This window comes from Cygnus atratus, chromosome 2, assembly GCF_013377495.2.
Source record: "Cygnus atratus isolate AKBS03 ecotype Queensland, Australia chromosome 2, CAtr_DNAZoo_HiC_assembly, whole genome shotgun sequence".
Classification (NCBI taxonomy): domain Eukaryota; kingdom Metazoa; phylum Chordata; class Aves; order Anseriformes; family Anatidae; genus Cygnus; species Cygnus atratus.
Window position 1 is genome coordinate 71,932,741 of NC_066363.1, and position 23,962 is coordinate 71,956,702.

Consider the following 23,962-nt stretch of genomic DNA (forward strand, 5'->3'; position numbering starts at 1 on the left):
AGCAGTCTGAACTCTGGACTGCTGCAATGGAAAAAGGGTCACTATGAGACACTTCTCTTTCTGAAGGACTTAATGCAAGCGAGGCTGTATCAACACAACTGTAAATCACTTCTCAGTTCTGTCTTCTGGCTTTAAATCCCTAAAGACAGACAGACACAGAATAGCTCCCCTCAGCAAATACTGTTCTTCAAACACACAAGTGAATTGTGGTGTGTCAGTCTCATAAGAAAGTTTTCCCATCACAAGCCTGGGTCTCACCCAAAGAACAGTTTGTTTTATGTTGATCTTCAAGCTAAAGAACAACAACGAAAATGTCAAGCCATCAGATGACAAAAAAGAGAACAAACTGCTGTCAGACTGTGATTTCCCAATCGTGCCACCAACTTGAATATAATTCAGGGTGACTCTTGCTGTTCCTTGTATTGGTCTGCACCTCTTCCGAGTGCTTTAAAGCAGAACTACTACTATTGTATCAGAGAGAAGAGTGTTTCCTTGCATGTGTATGGATTAGACCACCTTAAACAAAGCGGCAACAAAAATAAAACCAAAAGATATTTTCCTATTCTTACATTAAAGGGGAGTGGGGGCTTGAACTTAGTCCCAACTCGTGAACATGTCATCTAACCACTGGGGAAATGAGTTTCTTCTCTTGATCAAGACAAGCTGCTTGACTGCTCCTTGAGTACAAGGGACTCCCCCTTTGTGCTCCTGCTGAGGCACCCAGATTTCTGACCAGCCAGTCAGCTCAACTGGTGGGCATGCCATTTCACTTTCTGTGAATAGCAGCCATGCCAGCTGAAAAATCAGAATATATTAATAGTTTTTAATGCATTTGTGGTAGCATCAAATTTAAATTGAAAGGCTTTTTTTTTTTCTGTTTTGTTTTAAATGAAACTGGACTTTGATGTAAGATTGAGATCAAAATGAAACTATACATTTGTTGATGTAGACATTTTTGCAAGAAAACTTTAGTTCAATAACCATATGAGCATCTTTTAGCCTGGAGAGTGAAAATACCATTTCACACCTGCATTAATATTCTGGTGCCCAGGCTGTGCACAGCTTCTTCAACATGCCATTTTGTTGACATTTTAGGCTGCAAAGTCTTCTGTATGCAGCAGTATAATGAATTAAAATAAGCTTGCGTAACAGAACGATAAATAAACATCTTTAGATGTTTTCCATTTAATATTCTCTCTTCCATATCTCCTCCTTTTTACCTTTGCTGTCTCGTTATACTGTAAAAATGGTCTCAGATTTCTATTACATTTTAAGTCACAACTGATGACAGCTGTTGATCCAGGTTCTTTCCTTAACCCTCTTATCTTACCCCATACAGAAAAATATTCCAACTATTTCAACAGTCCAGGAGCTTTTTATTATTATTTTTTTACAGGTTTTTGAAGCCAATACCACATACATTAGAAAGCAGCTCCAAAACAAAACTGAATTATATCTAGATGCCAGCAGGGGGCACTTTAAGTCCAGAGAATCACAAGTATTCAGTGCTTTATTTCACAGGACTGTTTGTTACAGGAGCTATTGAGTCTTCTGATTCCTGTATTAGGAGCAAGTGAAAACTGCACATCAGAATGTGAAAGTTATTCTAATAATTGACTCAGCTTAATTGGATGTCACTGCTTAATGTGTTTTTCCAATTGGAACAAAGTTTTCCTTTGTACCATGCCCTCAATAGCATGCTTTAACTTTTGGTTATCGCTGAAGTGGTAAGAGAGTTGAACTTGATGAACTTCGCAGGTCCCTTCCAAGTGGACTATTCTATTCCATCTCTTACATGAAATGCAAGACAAAAACATTTGCCTGATTTCAGACGCTCCACTGGACCAGATTTTCAAATGCCAGCAGTAACCAAGAAAGCCTGACAGTGACTTGTTGCAACATCTCAGTCTAAACCAGTAAAAGATACAGGCATGAGCAGAATGTGGGAGATGACTAGCAAACTGCTATACTTTAAATTCCGATGCCTCAAACTAAGAATGCAATCATGGGAACTTTTGAAAACCGTTAGTGATTAAAAAAAATACTGGTCCAAGTCTTTCACAGATACAGCAGATAATACTACTTTAGGAAAGTAGATTTTACTTTTTATTTTTTGTTCTGAATTGCACGTTCATTCATATTTTGTAGAAAGAGGAAACACCCGTATAAGATTGTATTATGGCACTTCTCTGAAACATGGAACTTATGCAGATCATTGCTTAAACCCATGGCCAAAGTAAGCTATTTTAAAAGGGACTGCTAGGGTAAAACTTCTCCATATTATGGTTTATCTGTACCAAGGTTTACAGAGCAGGGACTGCTGGAGACTCCTCTGGAACACTAGAGACCTCTGCTTGCTTCCTTTTTAGGACACAACATGCTTTCCTCTTGGCAGCTTGTGAGGAACTGGAAGGAAAGGTAAAGTATGTGGGCCAGTACAGAATAAAATTAACAAAGATACTAATGGCTACCTGCTAGGCACCAGAAATGATTTCAGACCCCAAAGCTCAAGTATGTGGGTTGTTCACAAGTAATTAGCTGACATTACACCATGAAATAACGACTCCAGTCTATTTAATTTCACAAAGATCTTCATGCATTTCACTTGGAGTGTCATCTGGACTCATCTTTTAATGTACAGCACTACATATTAAATTAAAAACAACAACAACAACAAAAAACAGTTGAAAATTGAAAAAAAACACACACAGCCCACCTGCGCCTTTGTCATTACCAGACAAGACCTGCCCAGAGGAAAGAGCAGGCAGAGACTGAGAGCTTTCAGAAACTTAAAAACAGACCTAGCTGTGTTGCACCTGATCTGCATTTCTAACAACAGCTTGTGTGCTGAACTACATGCGCCAAATCCTCTCCTTAACCAGGAAACCTTGCAAATTGTTCTGCAATTTTAAAAGCCTGTAGAAATTGCCTATTGCAAAAGGTGTTGCTCTCACTTTGCCTCATCCCTTCTCTGCCCCAATGGCTGACAAGTGCTTTGGTCCCACTGCTGTCGCATGGGCTCCCACAGATGTCAGGAGACAGCCAGTATCATGTCACCTTGTGCCTGAGTTCTCACTTTGAAGACATTTGCTTGTGCTGTTGGCTGCAGGATGGCGAGAGCAAACAGGCACAAAAATACTGCAAAGGGGAGAAAGGAGAGGGAGGGGAAACAAATTCTCACTCCATCATGCATCAGCCCCTGTACGGAGCCTGAACGTGCCACACTGCGATTGCCAACAAGCTGGTCCTGCTGATCTGGTGAGCGAGGATTTGGTTTCCCCTGTGCTTGTGTGAGCCAATGCAGCTGAGCTGGCAGGCTGGGGAAAGGGAGCCACACCAGGCAAAGATCTGGCTCTGTTCACTGCTCTTCTGGAGCCAGAAGGAAGGAGGAGCTGAAAACTGCTAAAAGCTATTGAAATGCCAACTGCTCTCAATGTACATTAGCAGCAGTGAGATCCTGAGCACCAGTGATGCAGCGGATCAAATGGGAGGCTATTAAAATGCCATTAAATTAAGGTACAATAAGATTAAGAAAGTAAAAGTGATCAGGCAGAATCGAGCAGCTGAAATAGGAAAGATTTTCTCTTTTGCTGTTGTTATTTACAGCATTTCTCAAGACTGGTATAGATTTATTTATTTTTTTCCGCCTCTAGATGCAGGTTTGGGGTATAGCGGTGACAAATTATTGAGCTGCAAGGGATGCTTTTTAGAGGTCTGCAGAATAATGAGTTGCAATTTCAAAGATCTCTGCCCAAACTGATGGTTTAAAAGCCTGCTTTCTTTTGGAATTTTCCTCTTCATTCAGTCTGAATAGCTGTCTCTAAACCACCTTGAGGTACACCGTCAGGGATAATCAAAGCAGCAGCCATTTACCTGATGAGGATACACTGGTTGTCGTGACGCTTCCAAAGGCAGCGGTAGCACTCGTTGGCCACAGCAAAGATGTGAGGTGCGATCTCTCCCATGTGGTGCTTGCTGTATCGCTCCATGGCAGTGCAGTCATACAGCCCTGGGATGGTCTTGTAAGGGTTCACAGAAGCAACTATGGAACCAATGTACGTCTGCAAGCACAAAATCCCCCAGAGCTGTTATTAGAGATGGGGTAGAGCAGAATAACAGACCTCACAAATGAAAGACAGTAAACACATTTGCAAAAGCCTACCAATCCTCATGGAGTTTGGATAAAGTTGGCTAGTAGTTTTCCCCACTTTTCTTCTTTGAACAAGAGCAACAGAAGGGTAAAAACTGTTTCCACCTCCCCCGTGTTTTCATGCTAACCCTGTCTACAACACAGAGCTTCCCAGCTCAGGATTCGTCCCTGCATTAATGCCATTTACCGCTGCGCAGGAGCATCAATGAGCACCAGTGAACATGTGCTTTTCACACGTTCTTAGGGACTTTATGAACTTTCCAAACATGACTGTATCCATAGGTCCTGAGCACTGCTGCAAAGGTCTGCTTTTCTATGCACAGTATCAAAATCCTTCTCTGCTCCCCATTTTTAAAATGGGAGTATCAGACAACACGGTAGACACTAGCATCGTTACAGGGCAACAGGCCCTAAGAAAAGTACATGAACTGGCAGATGCTGCCAAAACACTAAATTTATGCAACTTAATATACTACTGCTTTGATGCACAATGACAACTGACACGACATTCATTTCTCTCCTGTTGCAATTAGAGAGCACATCAGTTAAAACCACCTAGGTAGTAGCTTATACCCATTCCCATTGCCTTAACTCATTAAGCTGTGGTAACGTGATCATGTACAACAGCCTATTTGCACTGTTACTCATCTTCTGTCTTTTCCATCTGCTTCACAGTCGTCTAGCCCCCTGAATATATTTTTCAAATAAAATCAGATTAAGTGAAGCAGGAGATAACATTAAGCACACTATCTCCAGAATTTCCAGTACATTTCTGGGGCACATAAAATTAATTGATATAGCATATGCGGTGTTACCACTGTGATACTAATTTCACTTTGTTAAGCACTCTGAGGTTACACACCAGAAAGTAGCACTTGGTTTCAAACAGCCCTGCTGTGGCCTTGCAAAGATCTGGGCTGCAGCTCTGTAGCACGGTCCCTGTGTACATACAGATGCTCTGTCAGCAGATAACCCTGTCATCACCAACAGGAATTGGCTATGAAGCTCACAGCAGGGCTGGGGCTCTCTTCGTGTATGCAGCACCTTATCCCCAGAGGGCTCCAGGAAGGGGTCCCATGTCCTCCACCTGCAGCATCTCCTCCAACAAGGCACCGCAGGGGCACTTGTGAAGACTCACTGACCACCAGCTCCCTCATGCTTTCCTCTCTTTCAATCTCTTCCATGTCTCCACAGCATTTGTGTTCCACATCTACCTGCCTCCTTTCTCTTCTCCTTAATTAATAAGTAATTACCACTGTGTATCCGCTCTCCTTTCTCACTGTTATCCTGCTGCTTTATTTCCCATTATCCATCTGCTTCATCCTCTGTTAGGCCCAACACCAGTAGCAGCTTTTGCTACAGGGACTACAGCAATGTCCTTGAAATGATGACAATTTTATTAGATGCAAGGGGAATGTTCCTCCACACTGTAACTGACGTGTATTTTACAGAGCTGTGAACTCTCAGTCTGTATGTTTTATGAAACTGTCACACTGTACAATAGCTTGTAAGGTTTCAGCTAGAGGAAAGATCCCATTTCAACACGAGATCATATCACAGGGCAATTAGAGCATTGAGACAACAGTTTAATTTCCTGGGATCACCCCCTCTTGGGTTCTTAAATAACTAATGAGCAAGTCTCTAGGAACAAACTTCTTCAGTTTGATACGTATTTCAGCACAGATTGCATGGGCAGAGATATATACATAATATTTAATTACATGAATGGTTTATTGGTCAATGCCTGCACTGTAGACTGCTATGGATCCACCTCTTTACCCTACTAAAATGTCTGACTGAAGTCAGAAGTACGAATAGTAACTTGAAGCACACCATCAAACCAGACACTACAGCAAACAAGCAAACATACGAACGCTGATACCACCCAACTTTATAACTGTAAATACCCACTCTCAGCTTCTGCGTGGTCAAGCATATAACAGAACACCACCACAATACTTCTCCTCTGTCTTCCAGTGATAAAGCACTGGCAAAAAGCACCACTGCTGACTGCAGTGCAACTCTTCTTGCGTCTCCTATTTCAAACCCTGCGTATCATGAGAGCAGCCCACTTCTGCACCAGCTCTCTTGACGTGAGATGATCTTTCCCATGGCTTCACCAAAACTTTTTCAAAATGACACAGGCAGTTCCAGATCTGTGAGCAGGTTCTGTTCCAAGAGTCACTTGCTCTAACACTCCCAGGTTTGCTGCTTTTCCTGTCCACTCACCATCCCGTGCTCTTACTAGCAGCAGAATTTCACTGACACCCACCCCCAGTTTTGCCAGCCTCCACCCTGGCACCCCAGGAGCCCCCCAGTCAGGGAGCTGGGCCATGGTCAGACTCACAGACAGGGAGCAGGTGCCAACAATTCACCCTGTCCCATGCAGGGCTCTGCCTCCATCCCCTCGGGAATCCCATCAGCCTCCCCATTCAACTGCTTTCTCTGAGGGCAGACTTTCCAGTTTTGCAAGTGCAAGCATGTTAGCAGCGAGCAAAGCGGGGTGCAAAGATACACAAAAAAAAGCACAGGGCTGTTAAGCTATCTCCCAAGCACTTTTCCTGCACCAGGCATCATTCATACTGCAAATTATAGCAGTTACCAGTCAAAAGCAGGAACTCTGAATTACTTTATTATGCTAACCTTGCAAGGCAGCTGCTTAGATGAAATTTCAGAAAAGGTGTTTTCATGTAAGAATGTCACTTCCACTTTGCTTAAAAGAGAGTGAATTAATTCTTCTTTGTTCTTTGCAGTTTCTAATCTGATTCTTGCAGTCAATAATTGCTTATTTTAACGAAAGCACTCCAAAGCAGTTATGAATGGGAAAAATACTCGTGTCTGCCAAAGTACTAACAAGCAGACAAGGTTTCTGAAAATTTCCTGCTGAAAAAGTCTGGGGTATTTCAAAGAAGTACTGCGTAGGGCTTCTGTCGCAAGACTGGTTTCTTTTGTTATAGACTAAACCAGCAACAACTCATTATCAGATCACCACTAATAAATAATTTTGAATCCAGAAATAAATGAGAGTAATTCAGTCTGAATCCCAATCTGGTGCTTTGATTACCTTACTAAAAGGTTAGCCTCCTTTTCTGCTTAATTTTTTACTGAAATTTTACATTGGTAACGCATCTCCCAAAACACTTCTGGTCACAAACTACAGACACTCCTGCTCCCCCTTTTAACACAAAAAGAGGAAATGAGATTGATTGCTGATCCTCTAAAATGACTTCCAAAATCAGAAGTTCAAGCCCTGTCTTCTCAGCTAGACGTTCAGTTAGATGATGGCATCACAAGAGTCAAAATGAAAGACGTACTTGAGAAAGGAAGAGATTTTTCATCAGTTCTCTAAATGCTTTGTTTTGCTTGTTGCCTTCTGACAGCAATCAGTTTTAAACCTTATGTGTAGAAATCAAACACTCAAGAACAACTTGGTTCTTTAATATAGTTCAAGAGCTTACAAAGATTTCCGACACCCACAGAAATACTCCAGAAAAAACTATAAATCGTCATAGTAGTCTCATCTAACACTACAGAAGTTGTATTGGTTAAAATAGTATCTTTCAGGTTAGTTTACAATGATGAAAAACAAGTTTGCAATAGTTTAGCTAAATATATTTTTATGTCTTTCTATCCCATGTAGAAAAGGTATTCTAAATAAAAGAGGAAAAAGTAGAATTTGAAATTTCCCCTTCAAAATTTTTTTTTCAACTTCTCTTACACAGAAAAAGCAACAAATCAGGAAGCAGCCCTAGTGCACAATCACTTCATTAATCCTATAAACCAAACACACTGTGTAGATCAGGACCACCTTTGCCCTCCATCTTTTCCCCTTTTCACAAAATCGTTTCTGCATACGTCCTTTCAGCCTTGCTCCATGTCCGGCCGTCATCCACCTTCCATTTCTTCCCCTCTCATGCCAAGACTCAGGCATCTCCTCCACGATAGCTTTTTTATTCCCAAGGATTCTTTAATGATCTCTGTGTTTTACCCAAGCCTGCTTTTCCCATGTAAGGTCATCAATTTTATCCCACACTGTTTTTCTCGTGACCTCTCTTCACCCACTACATCAACGTACTCCTCTATAATTCCCTGACTTCTAGTATTTGAGACATCCAATTTTTCCTTCTTTCTTTAAAAAAATAAAAAAAAAAGAATAGAAAAGGACTTATCTCAGGCTTTGCATATCATGCTGCAGGGAGGGTGGGAGAGAAGGCAGAAGGACTCTGTTGAAGGGCGTTACATGCTGCTCCCGAATGAAGTCTTTGATCAACGATCAGAAGAGAAGCTAAGACTGCTTGCACTATTAAAACAGGCACGAAGAGACTACATTCCTTAATTTCAATCATTGTGCTTCTTCAGTGACACCAATATCAATATATTCTTCGCAACATTGCTTAGCATGACACTAGGAACACTGGAACCGATCAAATACAGAATTAAGATGTTTTGTCATAGATACATACATTAACACTAAGATAGCACTCTAGCCATCCAACTCTCTTTTCAGAGCACTTTCAAGATATTCTGCTTTGGGCCAAAAAAACACCTATCCTTACTGCAGAAAACAAAATCATGTTTGCAGATGCATCAAAAACTGTGTTTCCAGACTGTTTTTGTACAGCTCTCAACTTTGTTACAATCATCAATAGAACTGATTCCATGTCTGATGAGTAAGGGCTGTCTGGTTTTAGTTTGGTGGTGGTGGTGTATCAACCTGACCATTTATGAAACAAGTATCATTTTCCGGGCTTGCCATTAATATATAGGAAACTTAAATAAAACTGTAGTGCAATTGGCTCACTAGAAAGTGCCACTGTCTGGTACCTTCAGATAACAAATGTTAAAAGATCATCCATGTTCCACACAAGCCTCATCTCTCTCATACCTTTTATCATCAAGGCTAGAGTAACACTATCAAATTAAAACACCTGTGCTTTCATAGCACATGCAAATACAGACAGTCTTAAAAGACCACAAAATATCTGTCAAATTTCTCTATCTTTTCAACACTAAATTTCAAAGTTTCATGATGCAAAACTTGGGAATAAAAGTTTGTTTAATGCTCTAGGCACAGCCTCCATTTTTCCCAATTCTCCCAGGTAAGAGGATTAATTTTAATGGTGACTGCATTTATGCTGAGGTAAAGCTAACTAGGTCAACCACTATACACATATCAGCATAAAAAGGAGAAAGATGGCTGGACTGTATTTTGGGGTGCTTTTTAAGGGAGGGAGCAGAAGGGGCATATGTATGCCATAAGCGGGATGAAAATTAATGCTCTTGTTCACGGTAGGTTCTTGATTTATCCTCTCTGTGGTAAGTATACCGTGTATTTCGGCTGGTCTTGAGCTAATTTCAGTGGGATGGAATCCAGTTTTCTCCCTAAATTATAAGCTAAAATGTCTGAAGCCAAGCTCCTTTCTTAAAGGCCATAATCAAACTGAATTACTAGACTACAAGTTTAGATGTTTTCAACCAATCGAGCCATGTCTGGGATGAAAATGTCATACTCTGTAATCATCCTTACATGCTTGGGCTTCTGCAGCCCTTACCATGTTTGGTGACTCATGGTGGGTTTCCATCAGCCCAAATTTACATCAGCTTTACTTTTCTTTACCACCATGTTCCTTGTCAATGCGCACATCATTATGTGCACATATCATATGCACAAATACATTCTCCTTCCTCCTTCTCAAAGTCAGTTGTAGAACTGATTGCAAAATGAGATGTGTGAACACACAGGCCATCCTATCAACACAGGAGTTAGCATCCACAGGAGAAGACCTTTTGAAGGGAACCAGGATGGAGCATGTCACTAAGTTCAAGTGCCAGCAGGCAGCTGCCTACATTCAAGACCCACCTTTTAACGTTGTCCCTCTCACTGTTTTCTCTAAGTCTCTTCTCAGACACATTCACACTGCTTAACTGCATTTTCCCATGTGCTTTGTTCCACAACATAAGCTGCATCAGCCTCTTCTATAAGCTACCTCCCTGATGGCCCCTTCCCTTCCTGTGCCGAGAATAGATCAGATTTGTGGAGTAACAAAACGAGGTATTTTCAAAGCCAGGCTTTATTCTCGTTTTCGCTGGCACAGCTCGTGGCAAGATTCTGGAATAACTTTGAAATATTTATACATGATTTCAGATGATCAGAGGCAACTGTTGGGCAACAACATTCCCATTTAATTACAACTTTGTCTGTTGCGTTCACTCTTCAACTCTATTAAAGTGACCTTATGCTTCCATCGGTACCGAGCTTTAACCTACACCATCCGGTTCCCAGGCCTCTCTGAGGACAAAGGCTATGTTACCTTTTCATGAAGAAAGCAGTACTTTGCAGCCCAGCTACCTTTAACTTCTAAACTATGCTAATCCTTCCACTCCCCACGGCTTCAACCTTGCACATTGATAGCGTCCTTGTTCTAGACAGCTAACTGAAGCTAGAAAATCTTTGTTTCTTCAGGGGTAAAAACTGGGTTTTGTTCACCTTAGCTACCAACAGAAATAGCAGAACAGTGTGCAGCGGCAGCTGTATCTTTCAGCTTAACTCAAGAGAAGGCTCAGAGACAATGAAGAACCTGCATAAAACCAAGAGATCTCCACAAGCTGAGATCCACTCCTACCTTATCTCCCCTTGCTTTCCCATTAACTTTTTCCTATGGAACAGACAATTCTATGTGGATCGAGATACTCAAGTAACTTCACAAGTGTTATCCAGAATCTACACAACACCTACAGGATCTCCAATGGCTTTTTCTGGAGGGTACAAGACAAACTGGCACTGAAGAAGTGCCCAAGAATATTCAAAGGGTCAAAGAAGAAAAAAAGGTACCTTAAAACCAGAAAAGACAAAACCCAGGTGGGGAATGTGAAACTAATATAATGAAAATTTAATACAAAATGGTTGTTACAGACAAAGGTAAAAAGTAAAAACATTCTGATGTAAAAGACCATAATATTGATATCAGATGGACACCTTTCCTGATTTAAGAAATTCACCAGTTTCTAATCATTTTTCTCCTCAGTATAAGAAGGACCAAGTCTCCTTGTTCTTTGCTGACTAATACAAGAGAATCTCTACCATTTAGCATGTCTGTCTACTGGATGTCAGGATAATGATCTTCAGCAACCTACTGCCTAGACTTTTTATATAAAACATCTGCTTCTTATGGAAGAATCTCTTCCATGGCCAAGTGAAGAGAGAAGGTGACCTCCTGAATAAAAAAAACAATAATGTGATCAATCAGGATGAGACATTGATTTTTTGACATTTTCACGTGCAACAATACAGAATGTGACTGTAGGTTTGCTCAATTTCACAGCTTGGCTTTAATGAGTACACTAGCTCAAATCAGGAGAAAGCTCCACAAAGAGTGGAGACCCCATGGCTCTTCATTTCAAATGGCCTGTGGCCACACATTGGTTCTTCTTCCTGCTTTGTTATTGCACAATGCTCAAATGATTTTTTCAAAGCTGTCTGAAGGTCTAATTATCCCTCAAGCAAGGGAAAAAAAAGTTCTTCCTTCCTATCAATAATCTTGCTAAGATAAAGGGGCTTTTCAGAGAAAACAAATGCAAATGAAAAAAACTCTAGTCAACGATATCACCAAAATCAGTGTCTCCAGAACACAGAAGAAATATTTTTAATATAAAGTTTTGAAGATCTGATTTGTTCTGCCTGCAAGTATATTCTGTACTGATATCCAGATTTTTGAAACTTCCACACTTTAGGCATTTTAAGGCCTCTTCTACAAAAAAATGCTCTTTCAGGAGGCAAGTAGGAAGAACAGAAATTATGCTTTAACAGAGCATGAAAATAGAAACCAAAAGCCTGAGTAACTGAAATGAAGCAAATTCTAGGTAATTTGTTGGATGGCACTGAACTACTGTCAAGGAGCCATGGGTACACAAATCAGCACTAAGATGGCAAACTGTATTAGCAGCCAAAAATCTGTTGAAGGGAATGACTAGATCCCACTGGCGTTTGAAAAGAAATGTTGACAGACATCAAAAGGAAATAGTTTAAACTGCTTGTGAGAAATGGATTACATCTTTTCAAATGAAAGCAACAGTCTCACTACAAACTGTCCACTTAAGCAGGTGGACAACAGCTATAAAATTCTTATTTTAAAATGCTTATCTGTAGCCTTTCTAGTTTTAAACTGCTGGAATAAGGCATTTGGTCTGTGTAGCACAAGCAGTAAATTTTGTGCAGCTCACTTTACAGTCAAAGCCCAATTCATGTTAAGAAAACACGAGCTGGTGACAGACAAGTGGCTTAAGTTTCAGAGTTCAAATTCCTGCCCTCCTTTGTAGATGTTTGAGAGTAAATAGACCTTGAAGAAAGGAGACCAACCTTACCTGCAAGCAAGACAAAGGTGCATGCAAAAGTATTCAGCACTATCTACAATCCAATTGTTTAAAAAAAACAAAAACCAAAAAACTGCAAGTTGGTCTGCTTTCTGTTCTTCTCAGCTCACATCGTTACCAGTGACATTCAATGAGGATGTGGAGAAACCAACGCAAAAAGCAATCCTTCAAATCTAAGAAAACATCAGCAAAACCATCACCAATGCTAAAGTCTGTACAAGATGATAAATTTCTACTTTGGAGTTTTCAATACAAAGGGCTCAGGTCTCATTCAAAACTCATGGAAATCAACAGCAATTTACCCTGTTGACCCTGCATGCATCATTTATTCTTTTACCAGCTAGCCAAATGGAAAGAAAAATAGTGGTACAGAGCAGGCAAAAAGCAAGATTTTTGATATTTTAACAGAACTTTGTCTTCCTCCTTATCACCTCCCTCACTGAAAGAGTCTGTTGATGACAGCCAGTAATATCCATATCGCACCATACACACATAGCAGGTTATCAGCAAGAACCCAACCTGCTACCTAACCTGCTACAAATTGTAAAATAAATTTACCTAAAATCCAATTGTGTAGCCATTGCATACATGATAGCTTACTCAATCACAAAGACCTTTCCGAGCAAGTCCCTTTTTATTATGTTGACCACAACATTTCAGACCAAGACATTTGCTAAGATCTGAGCATACGCACCTTAAAAATCTCCAATGTTTTCAGTAGTGAGATCAGGTAAACTTTTTTTTATTGTTATTATTAGCAGTGTCACAAGTTCAGCAGTAAAGAGCAATTTAAAAAGAAGAAAAGTTGGTTAACCAACCAATGGCATTTGTTTACTTATATCGTTACAGCTATATTCTTCCTCTAATATAGATTAAAAAAGAATAATAACAAAATAATGGTAATTGGTCTTTGGCAGACAAATCTTGATCTATTTAACTGACCATCTTTTAGAAATACCGATCACCAGAAATAGATTCCGCTAAATTTCCAATTAAAAGCCTGCTGTGTTTACATAAATCTTTGTCTACTGCTCTCCAATAACAGATGTGAAATGGAAGCTGTAATTAATGCTTGGAGACAGGAACTCACTTTGAACTACATTTTGAAAACACTGTCTGATGTAAGCATAACATGCTAATTATAGAGGTAAGTAGCTCTCTCTCTATATATATGCATTTTTCATGCAATCTTAGCAACTGAGCTGTTCTGTGCACCTCCACTAAAGGAGCTGGTGGGGACAATTATCCCCATTCTCTGTAGTAGTATAGGAGGCACCTTAACAGAAGGTATGAAAAAACACAGATTCATCAACGTGACTTTTAAATTTATTTACAGTAAAGTATAGCAATTAAATAAACAAATTTCTTCAGTGGCCAAACAGCAGATCCTGCAAACTGACTACTTGGAACTGCTCTAGAGTATCAGATACGTGTAGAAAAAACTGTGCAATTACAGCTAGTTTGCAGATAAGACTATAATAAATGCTGTTCTAAGAGCCAGTGAAATAACTAAGGATTTGGCCTAAATGTATATGTACAATACTAGCGTTTATATATATGTTTTATAGTAAATAAGATTTATGTGGAAGCAAGGAAATGTTTTGGCCTCTTCTCAAAATTTACTTGTTACTTGACAGCATTACTGAAAATGGGACAGAAGTGCAGATTACCAGGTGGCTTAAATTGTCATTGTTCTTCTTTTGTCAATGGCCCACATTTATTCGGATTACAGATAAAGGTAGGCCAAAGACCAAGGCTGTTCAGCTGTCAGCATGCTGTAGAGGTACTTGATACACATTCTTTTAATGTCGAGTTTTCTGCAGGTTCTACAGCTTCCAAGTTCTTCTGCTTAAGAAAATAATCATGACAATTTTTGTCTTTCTAATAAAACATTTTGGAGCTACCGTCTTTTACTGATTTTCTTTTGTTTGTCCGCCTCTACCTAAAACTTGTGTCCATGGTAAGGACATCCAAACAGGAGTGCTTTCAGATTGCTGAAATTACATCTGTCTTACTTTGTTCAATTAACCAAGATATCAACGTGCCTTGCAATTTTCCCTGTAAAAAACATGCACTGACATCTGCTTCCTGTTGACATGGCACTGTTGACAGAACAACTGCACTGCTTCTGAAATGAGTTTTACTTTACTCAGAAAAAAAAAGAATATGCAAAAACCTAGACAAACAAGTCACAGACAGCAACTGACCTATATACTAAAGTGTCTCAGTCTGTAAACAGAATTTGGAGGAAAAAAACCCACCATGACAGTGGTTATTGATTAATACTGTACAAACAACAACTAGTTCCCTCAGGGAACCCTAATGACTTCAAGGGAGATAAACATGCAATAATTAGATGATTTAACAAACTACGACTGAATATGCTGCTAAAGCAAATAAGCATAAATAGATTTTTAAAAGGTATATTCATTTACTCATACATTGATTTTAAGAACAGATAAATGAGCATTCCATATTTGTTGCTTCAGCTGAAGAGACAAAGAAAGCCAGCCACAAACACTGAGCTCCTAATTACCACCATCCTCCTCTGATGTGGATGTGGCTGCTACAACATTACATGTCTACGTGGCTGGTACAGAAGTTTTTTTTATAAAGACACACACAAACCTAACAGATGGTTATGATTATTGGTGGGCAAGCTGCTGTCCTAATTTGAAAGCGAGCAAAAATAGGCTATATTCTCTCACCCTCCTGGCCACCACTCAGCTGCTGTACAAGCTGGAGGCACCTCTCCCTGCTCCGAGAGGCCTCTGGCTGCTGGGCCCAGCGCGCTCCTCTGGGCACACGGACACAATTCTGGCCTAAACAAAGTGTCACCTGTCAAAGAAGTGCCACTTCAGAGGTCTTACTAAGCTACTTCAGAGCTTAATTCAACAAGAAAAAACAACGAAAAGTGCTTTGGAACTTGTTTGTTGCCTGAACACGGGCAAAAGAGGGTTGATTTGGCACTGGAAACCTCTGTAGGGAAGTGCATGATGCGTACTGCGGTTATTTTCAGTCCTCCTCTGCCTCAGCAAAAGCTCTTCTCTACTCCTGTCCTGCTCTTCTGAAATTCACTTGCCTGCACCAGCACCTAACCACTGGCCACAGAGACAAGGGAACAGCAGCTCCTCCCGCAACCAGTTTGAACACTGTAATTTGTGTGTCCCGTACTACAATTCGCACGCGATGCGGTTTACAGTGTCTTCTCCAAGACTAAGCGAGTCTCCTCTATGATGTGTATTTAACTAAAAGTAAACCCGAATCAACAGCTTTGGGAACAAGCCTTCTTTGAACGGCAACAAGAACGGCTGCCGCAGCACTTCCCCTCTCCACATCACGTGCCCATTGCTGGCTTGGCTTCAGAAGCAATGAAATCCCTCACTCGCCTTCACAAAAGGCTCCATTTTCCAGTGTGGGCACCTTCCAGTTTTAGCACTGGTATTTGTCTTTCTGTATTTTTCCACACACCAACCTGGCATGCAAGCTAATCTGAGAATTCAAACACAGGTGTTAAACAAGGTGTTAAACCTTGTCAAAAAGCTGAACCTCCCATGTCAAGCTGTTCTTGTTAAGCAAAATGGGGGAGGGAGTAGCAACAAGAAACCCTCCAGCATCCCATCACTGGCATAGTAACCCTGCCCCTTTTCAGTGGCAGCCCAGAACCAAGCTCTTCAATAAAAGTAGCATTAATCAAGAAACATGAAAAAAATACCAGACAGGAGCCGGCTTTGAGGAGTCTAGCAACGGCATGTACAGCCCATGCTTTTCACATACTAAAAAGGGAAAGCATGCAACTTTTTTCTTCTACAGAAATACAAACAGAAAGTATCACAATTAGATGTTGACAGATTTGATGCTGATACAAAAAGATGGTTGCATATAGATCAGAACAAATTTTGTCATTCATCTCACTAACAATATAGATTCAGCTAGGTGCCTCAGCTCATTAAGTACAGTGCCAGGCATCATTTACGCTATGAACACAGTCTGTATCTCAAATCAATACACCCAACCCCCCCCCCCACACACACACCCAAAAAGGAAGAAATACATAAAATCCTATGCTGACCTTTATAGCTGGAGTTGTTAACAGCAGCAAAGAAAGTCTCTGACATGTTTGACAATCTTTGGCATCTACTGCAAATATCTTTTACAGTATTAATTAGGAAATAGAGAGAAGTTTAGGAATAAGGGTATGATTAAGTGAGACGGAGAAACAAAAATGTTATTAAGTAAAGGAAAAGTAAACTGAACTCAAACATCTGAAGATATTTATTGAAGTGCTCATTGCTGGATAAACACTTCATCAAATACAAACACACAACTTAACAGGGGAAGACTTGCATAAATATTGTCTTCCTGGGAAAGCAACTATTTAAATTTCTCTTAAATTGTTTCTTTTGTATTTCTAAAGTTATATATACTTTACACCACAATTTAGTGTATTTCACTTCATACCATTTTTTTTTCCAGTTTGTGAGAAAAAGCAAGCACCCCAACTCATATCCTAATTAAGTGCATTCCTCATTTTGTGTACAAAGGTGCTTCCCAGTCTTATTGCCACAAAAAAAAAAAAGAAAAATCTGCTAAACTCAAGAACCACACTAATATGTTTGTAATACTGCAAGCAAAGAACTCGGAGAAAGCTAAAAAGTACATTTCCACTCAGGAGGTGGGCAAGGAGGTGAGCAGAGCTGAAGTAAACAGGGACACAATGACAAACAATGACAAGCATCTGTAATCTAAAAGCCAGGACATGGCAATTATCTTTTGCTTTTTTATTCAGCAATGGAGAGAAGTATTCCACGTGGATGACTAGCCCCTCAACTCAAAGTGCAGTGGGGCACATGCCCTCCTGATTTATCCCTACTGCATGAAGGACAGACACAACCAAGGTGCTGACAGATAGAAGACTCACTGTGCACACTACACTGACAAAGCTTTTACTAGCCACAGCAGAGGACTTTTGGGAGGGAATATAAAAGAGGCGCATGTATAATTTGGAAAGTTTTTTGTTCCTGCCATGAACTCCAATGGGTTTCACTGTCCTGTACAAGAACTCGTCTAGTCCCAAAGAAGAATGACCAAGAGCTTCACTTCTTCAGCTACAAGTATGCGTTTAACAGAGGTAAAGTCACCTTTCAGTCTCTCTTACTCTCTTTAAAAAAAATAAATCATACATCAAATTATCGTTAAACAGCTCACTACAGGTAAGAGATTCTGGCTTGAAAAGACATTGTTTGTTTTGCAGTTTCATCTGACAATACCTCCTCTTTGAACACACATGCATACACCTATAAAGTTTTCAGAAAGTGCAAGCTATTTAATCTGCTTTTCTCAGGGATTCTGTTCCTGGAAGCCTGTCCTGCTAATGCATTGCCATTGGCATAGCAAGAGTGGGATACCAATGAGGAGAGAGAAGATGATGATTCTCATTCCCATCCCTGGTTACATATACTAGACAACAGAGACTCTTACATATGCATTTCAAAACACACTTTTTTTTTGTTCCAATCACCTTTATTCAATCAATTTTCAGGTGAGTTGCATCAAAAAAGTAAAATTAGCAAAACTGAAAGGACAATGGGTATTCAGCAGCAACTGAAGATCTGTCATCGCTAACAGCACACAAACCTGTTTGTCTAGAAATCTACACTACACTGAGTACCAAGTATCGAAATATCCTAAACTTGTCTTGACAAGCTAGGAAATAAACTAAGACGTGTCTTCAGAACAAAGATATTCTTCGCCTCTTCAAGGAATCACCTCTTTTACTCACACTCTGTAAAAGGGGGAAAGGTTGACATCCACGTCCCACATGAGTACATGTAGTTGCTCAGGAATCAATTTTTTTTTTTTTTTTTTGACTCGCACCAAGTGTTAACGTCTAATCTAATAATATCAGTGGAAAACTAAACTCTTACCAAGTACCTGCACATGCAATTGCTCGCATATGCTGCTTATTTTTTGTTTACTGTTTTTTTTCTATAAAGCAAAATAGTTCATTTGGTTCTAGAAAAAAAAATAATAAAGCCTTTTGTAAAGAGAACCACCTCAACATTTAGGTTTCCAAGTGTCACTTAGGATTCTTAAGCCCCTTTAAGGTAAATTACAAAGGACATAATTTCCTTGTACCCTTTCTTGCTTTTTATTATAAAGAAATTTCTACATACAGGGAAATCCTTACATTAACACATATTCACGTTTAAAAAAATAAAGAAGCCAAACTTAATAGATGAAGCTTGGAATAAAGCATGTGTATGGCCAAATCAAAGGTCTATAAAGATTATCCAAACAAGAATTATTTATGTTCTGTAAGTATTATTGAAAACAACAACCACCTCCACCACCCAACAACTGAAAAATGACATTTCATAACCTGTAACAGCAATCCCTGTACCTCTCTCACATTAAGTGTAGTACCAGGTTCAGGAAATATTAATACCTATTCAGACCAAGACTAATAAACATATTTAAGAGATGGTAAATCTAATCACAAAAAAAAATTAATTACAGAGCTGAGAAGAACAATTCTGTGTAGACTAACTCCTAGTTTTTGAGACTTCTAAACAGCTGCCTGTTCTCACACACACCAAACTCTATCTGTATTTAATAGCATAGGTCCTCTGCTTTAATGGTACAGTCCTCAGGATCCTAATACCTTCCCCCTTCTATTGTAATAAAAAGGGCTATGATGGTCAGAACTGAATCTTGGATCTCCAATAGGCATTCACAGTCTAAAGGCTGTGACATCACTTCCAGTGATGTACACAGCATATACACGTGGAGCAGAGAGGCTAAAGGAAAAGAGAAAAAACAAGAATCCTCTGCACAACCCTGTCAATGGAAGTGTACAGACATGCAGTCTAGCAGTTTTTGGAGGTTTACGATGGATTGCCTTGCCAGCCCTGAGCTGCCTTCTCCTTCTACTGTTTTTGATAAGTCTCTAGACAAGGCATGCTTCAACTCCATGTGTATACACAAAGAACTGGAGAACTTCACAACAGATATACCATAGAACGGAAAAACACACATAGCAGTTACACAGACAAAAACATTCCCTCGGGATATTTTTCTTAATTTTAGAAGAAACTTACATAGATTTTATCTTGCTGATATCGCTGGAATAAGTTATGCATAATAGAGCCTTCATGAAGATCTACTAGTGCTGCCATGTCTTCCACACTCTCTGCACTCGTCTGATGCATAGGTGTTACTTTTTGGTGTGTGATTGTGCTCTGTTTATAAGTGAATACCTGAAAGAGTAAAAAGAAATAATTATCAGAGAACACATTCAAAAATTCTTATCTGAGAAAGGAGCTTTCATACCTGTTCATACTCTCTATCCAGTTCATAAGCGTGCAGACTTGCAAAATATAATAGCCTGCCATTCATACCTTCTTCTAAGGCTTCTTTCATGATAATTAAAGCTTCAAATACATGCACAGGGGTCATATGAAATTATCGCTTACTGAAAATACACCAAGGACTAAAAGGTCTTTTCTGGGCAAATGGAATCTAGAAATGGAATCTAGTTTTAGACAGATATATAAACCAAGCAAATAATCATTCCCCCAAAATCCAAGACTACCACCCCCCCCCCCCCCCCAATCCCCCATTCCTTACAGTCAACTTAGCATACTCAAATTGCTGGGGGAAAAACATTTTACACTGCAAAACAGCAAATAAAAGTTATGGATCGAACAGGCTATTGGTGTTTGTACGTTGCATCCGAAATTCACTTAATGCTTCCATGCAGTTTCAGGTCCTGATCAGGATGGCTATTGGGTTAGGTCATTCTTCCAAAAGTAATTAGCAAACTAAGTTCGTCATGCAGCATATATTCCAAAATGAATGGATGGACCAATTTCTAAGTAATGCACTGTTAAGATGAATTTCTAAAGCCTGCTCCAAATGGACAGTAAAAGCCCTAAAAAAGTCATAATTTAAGTAGAAGTGTTTTATGATAGAGTATTTATCTTTTGTATCTTTTAACTACCACAAGTATGCTCAGAAGATGTACATATCCCCAAACTAGTGAAACAAACTTTTATGAATACTGACATCATTAAAGATCATAAAACAATTGCTTAGGAATACAGCTTCCCGTTTCCTTTTAATTTACATCTTGGCAACTCATCCTTATAGACATATGTCTGCATCTCGTAGCCAATGCTACTTTGGCAACACTAGTCCCTGCTAACCATTGCAATCTAAGAAAGTCAAGCACATGGTTAATGCAAATATTTTAATAATGTGAAATACTAAAAAAAACAAAAAAACAAACCTTTCAAAATCCTTTGAAATAATATTTATAAAACTGACTGAAGGAGTGGAATAAGCAGCAGACCAGTTTTTCCTGAGCACCACAGGACTGCCCGTGCAGGCTGGGGATTACGCAGCAGCGTGGAGGAGAACAGTTCTGCTCATGAAAAGAAAACCCAAAGATTTTTCCAAATACAAACATACGTATGCTCCTGCTAATGAAAGACTGGAACAAGGATAGCAATATCATCACAGAATGTCATTTAGGAAAAAAGATTCCTGCCACTCGCTGCTGCACGATTTTGTCTGTCTTGCTGAGACAAGTGAGAAAGACATTGAAGAAGCAACAGGAGGAACACAGAACAGACTTCACACTGAAGCTTTGTATAGGATAACCCACCAGCTGACTGCGGAGAATTGCCTGATGAAATCTGTTTATTAAGATCATATCCCAGCCTGAACATACCATATGTTGGCACAGACCAAAGAACAGTTAGAGCTGTCATTCAGACTATGAGAAAGTATACTGGGGAAAGGTTGGGAGAAAAAAAAAGATGTAGGGAATGAATTTCTAACAGATGCTGGAAGGCAGCGTGAACAGCAATGGGACATACAAACCATGAGAAAAAGCTCTTTAAGATTCAGAGGATCCAAAACACAACCCCTATCTGCAAGCAAAGACGGACATCTAGAGATCTAAGACGTATTTTGTGGTGAACAACTGTCAAGATGACAAGACAAGTATTTGTACGGGGCAGGTGTTGGCCGGGACAGAGAAAACAGCAACTGCATATGATGCAGGGGCAGGCAGTTTAGATATCTACAAGACTGAACAAATTGTGAAGAGAATCAATTGACTGCAAAACTTTGGAGCTAAAAAAAAAAGTTAGCAGTCTCAAGATTAACCATAAAGAGCAATTTGGAATTAGAGATAATTACATTTCAAGAGTAACAAACTGCAGCTCCAAGTTGGAAGAACCATGGTGAAAAAACAAAGGTTATACTGCAGAACAAATAATATCTTAAAGCTGGAATACGGGGAGTGGGGGATTTAAGCAGAGCAAATCTGAGAAAAGTAAGCAACATAACAGAGGCACATATCAGCACAGAATTAAATCAGAAAGATATACTCAGTAGGAGAACTGAAAATGAAAAGGGGACGGCATGTCCTGTAAGTCATGTGAACATGAAAAAGAAATAAGCATCATTTCTAGGAGGACAATATTCATATTTGTGATTTCCATTCATTGATATGTGATGCATAGGTTAATAGGGTATGCAGAGTACACCATTCATCACTACGCAAAATCATTAACATAAGGAATTAATAAAAATGCACTAAGAAAAAATAACATGACAATTGACCTTTGAGTGGCAGAACTATTGATGATGGTCTTTACAGATTCATCTTTGTCACTGAAAAACACTATTTTCTCTTGCTCAGCTTGGTCTTTCTCCTACTTGCAGCTCTTCCACACATTGTCTTCTTGTTTGGATGAGGAAATGTCTCTGTGAGCTGACTCAGATATTTTTTAACCCACTAGAAAACACGCTGGCTGGTCATAGTGGCTGTCACCCAGACCAGAAGGAACAAGGGTCTCTTCCCCACCGCTGCTGTATCCTAAAGATTTCCCAACTCCACTGTAAAATTTCACCAAACTGATCTAACAAGATCAGAGCCAGCAGACAAGGCAGCAATATCGCATGCATAGACTTAATTTCCTTCAAAGGGGTTTTTGGTAGCCCTGCTGCTTGAGCCCTGAAAGGCCTGCTTTTTTTTTTTTTTTTTCCATCTTGACTCATGCCTTTATTACGATAAGTACGTGAAAAAGATGCCTTGAACTTTATCGTTACTAATTAAAAGGTCACATTGTGAAATATTAGAGCAGATGAAATCCTCAGGAAATAGGAATTGAGAGCCACTCTACAGGGTCAGCACGCAGAAAAGGATGATGAAAAATAGGCTGCTGAACTTTACGAAAAGCACATGGGCAGAGCATGAGTGCATCAAGATCTTGCCAACATTTGTGGAAGGTCAAGTAAAGCATGCAGGAAACTTGGAATGAGATTTAAGACAAACCTAAATGAGAATTCAGCAAAAACTTCTTTCCTCTCAAGATATAAATGGACCAAGATAACAAACATGCTGAATACATGGAAAACTATAAATTAAACCCTAAGAGAGCATGGAAAATGAGAGCTCTGAAAGTTACCATGGAAGTGAAAATTAGAGGTTGAGATAGGAGGGAGCAGCGCAAAGAGCAGCAACAGAAGGAACAAACCCAAGAAATACAAGACAAAAGAATGAATCCAGCTAAACAGCAAAGAGTATCTCAATGGGAAAGGAGAACAACACTTCACAGCTGCCCAACTGTCCTTACCATGCCTTACTACTGCTGTGATGGACACACCAAAAATGGACTCAAATGCTTTCAGGATGCCACCTGAAAACCCAAGGGACAAATGCTTCCAGGGTCCCAGGATGACACGGGAAAAAAAACACTGTAACAGGTGCTCTGGGGCTCTAAAATAATGTAAACTATAGCTATCACATGGCAAAATATTAACAGCTTGCTGAAAGGAGAACCACACCTGAGGGCTAGAGGACGCTAGTATCAGCCTTGAAGAAGGTAAATGTGACTGAAAGAAAGTAATCACGTGCTACCAAGTCAGGTTTCTTTCTCTAGAGGAAAAAAAATAAAACAGATTGAATAGACAGTTGAGTACAAGAATATTTGAATGAACATTAAAAATACGGTCACGCTCGAAGTGTGAAAACAAAACACACCGGTCTAGTTTTGAAAGCCTGTTTGAAAGCTTTGAGGATATGTCCCCACGTCCTGATTCATGCCTGTTTAGAAATCACCATGATTACTAGCTGAAATCTAATTGCTCCAGAACTGGGTAAAAATCATCAGCCTTGCTGTGACAGGGACATACCCAGAATAGTGTCAAGGTCCACCTGCTCCACAACCATGCTACCTGTAGCACTCGCCAGATCTCCACAATGTCAGGCCCCACATACTGGGAGTAGGAATTGCACTCATACTTCCAAAATTATTACCCAGAGAACAAGAAGTAGGAAAACAAAAACAAACAAAAAAACTTGCTGTCTCACAATGAGAACATCAGCTTTGCAAGCAGGGCCAAGGAAAGAAGTTAGAGGGAAGTCCT

General features: G+C 39.8%; 1 protein-coding gene across 1 annotated transcript in view; it reads right to left on the reverse strand.

The window, feature by feature from the left end:
• Positions 1 to 23,962, reverse strand: part of MYO10 (myosin X) — a 164,057-nt gene that overhangs the window by 76,037 nt on the left and 64,058 nt on the right. The window contains exons 3-4 of the mRNA XM_035560318.2: positions 19,621 to 19,779; positions 3,874 to 4,061 (exon numbers count right to left, since the gene is read on the reverse strand). Of these exons, the coding sequence (XP_035416211.1) occupies positions 3,874 to 4,061; positions 19,621 to 19,779 (347 nt within the window). The remainder of the gene's footprint in view (positions 1 to 3,873; positions 4,062 to 19,620; positions 19,780 to 23,962) is intronic.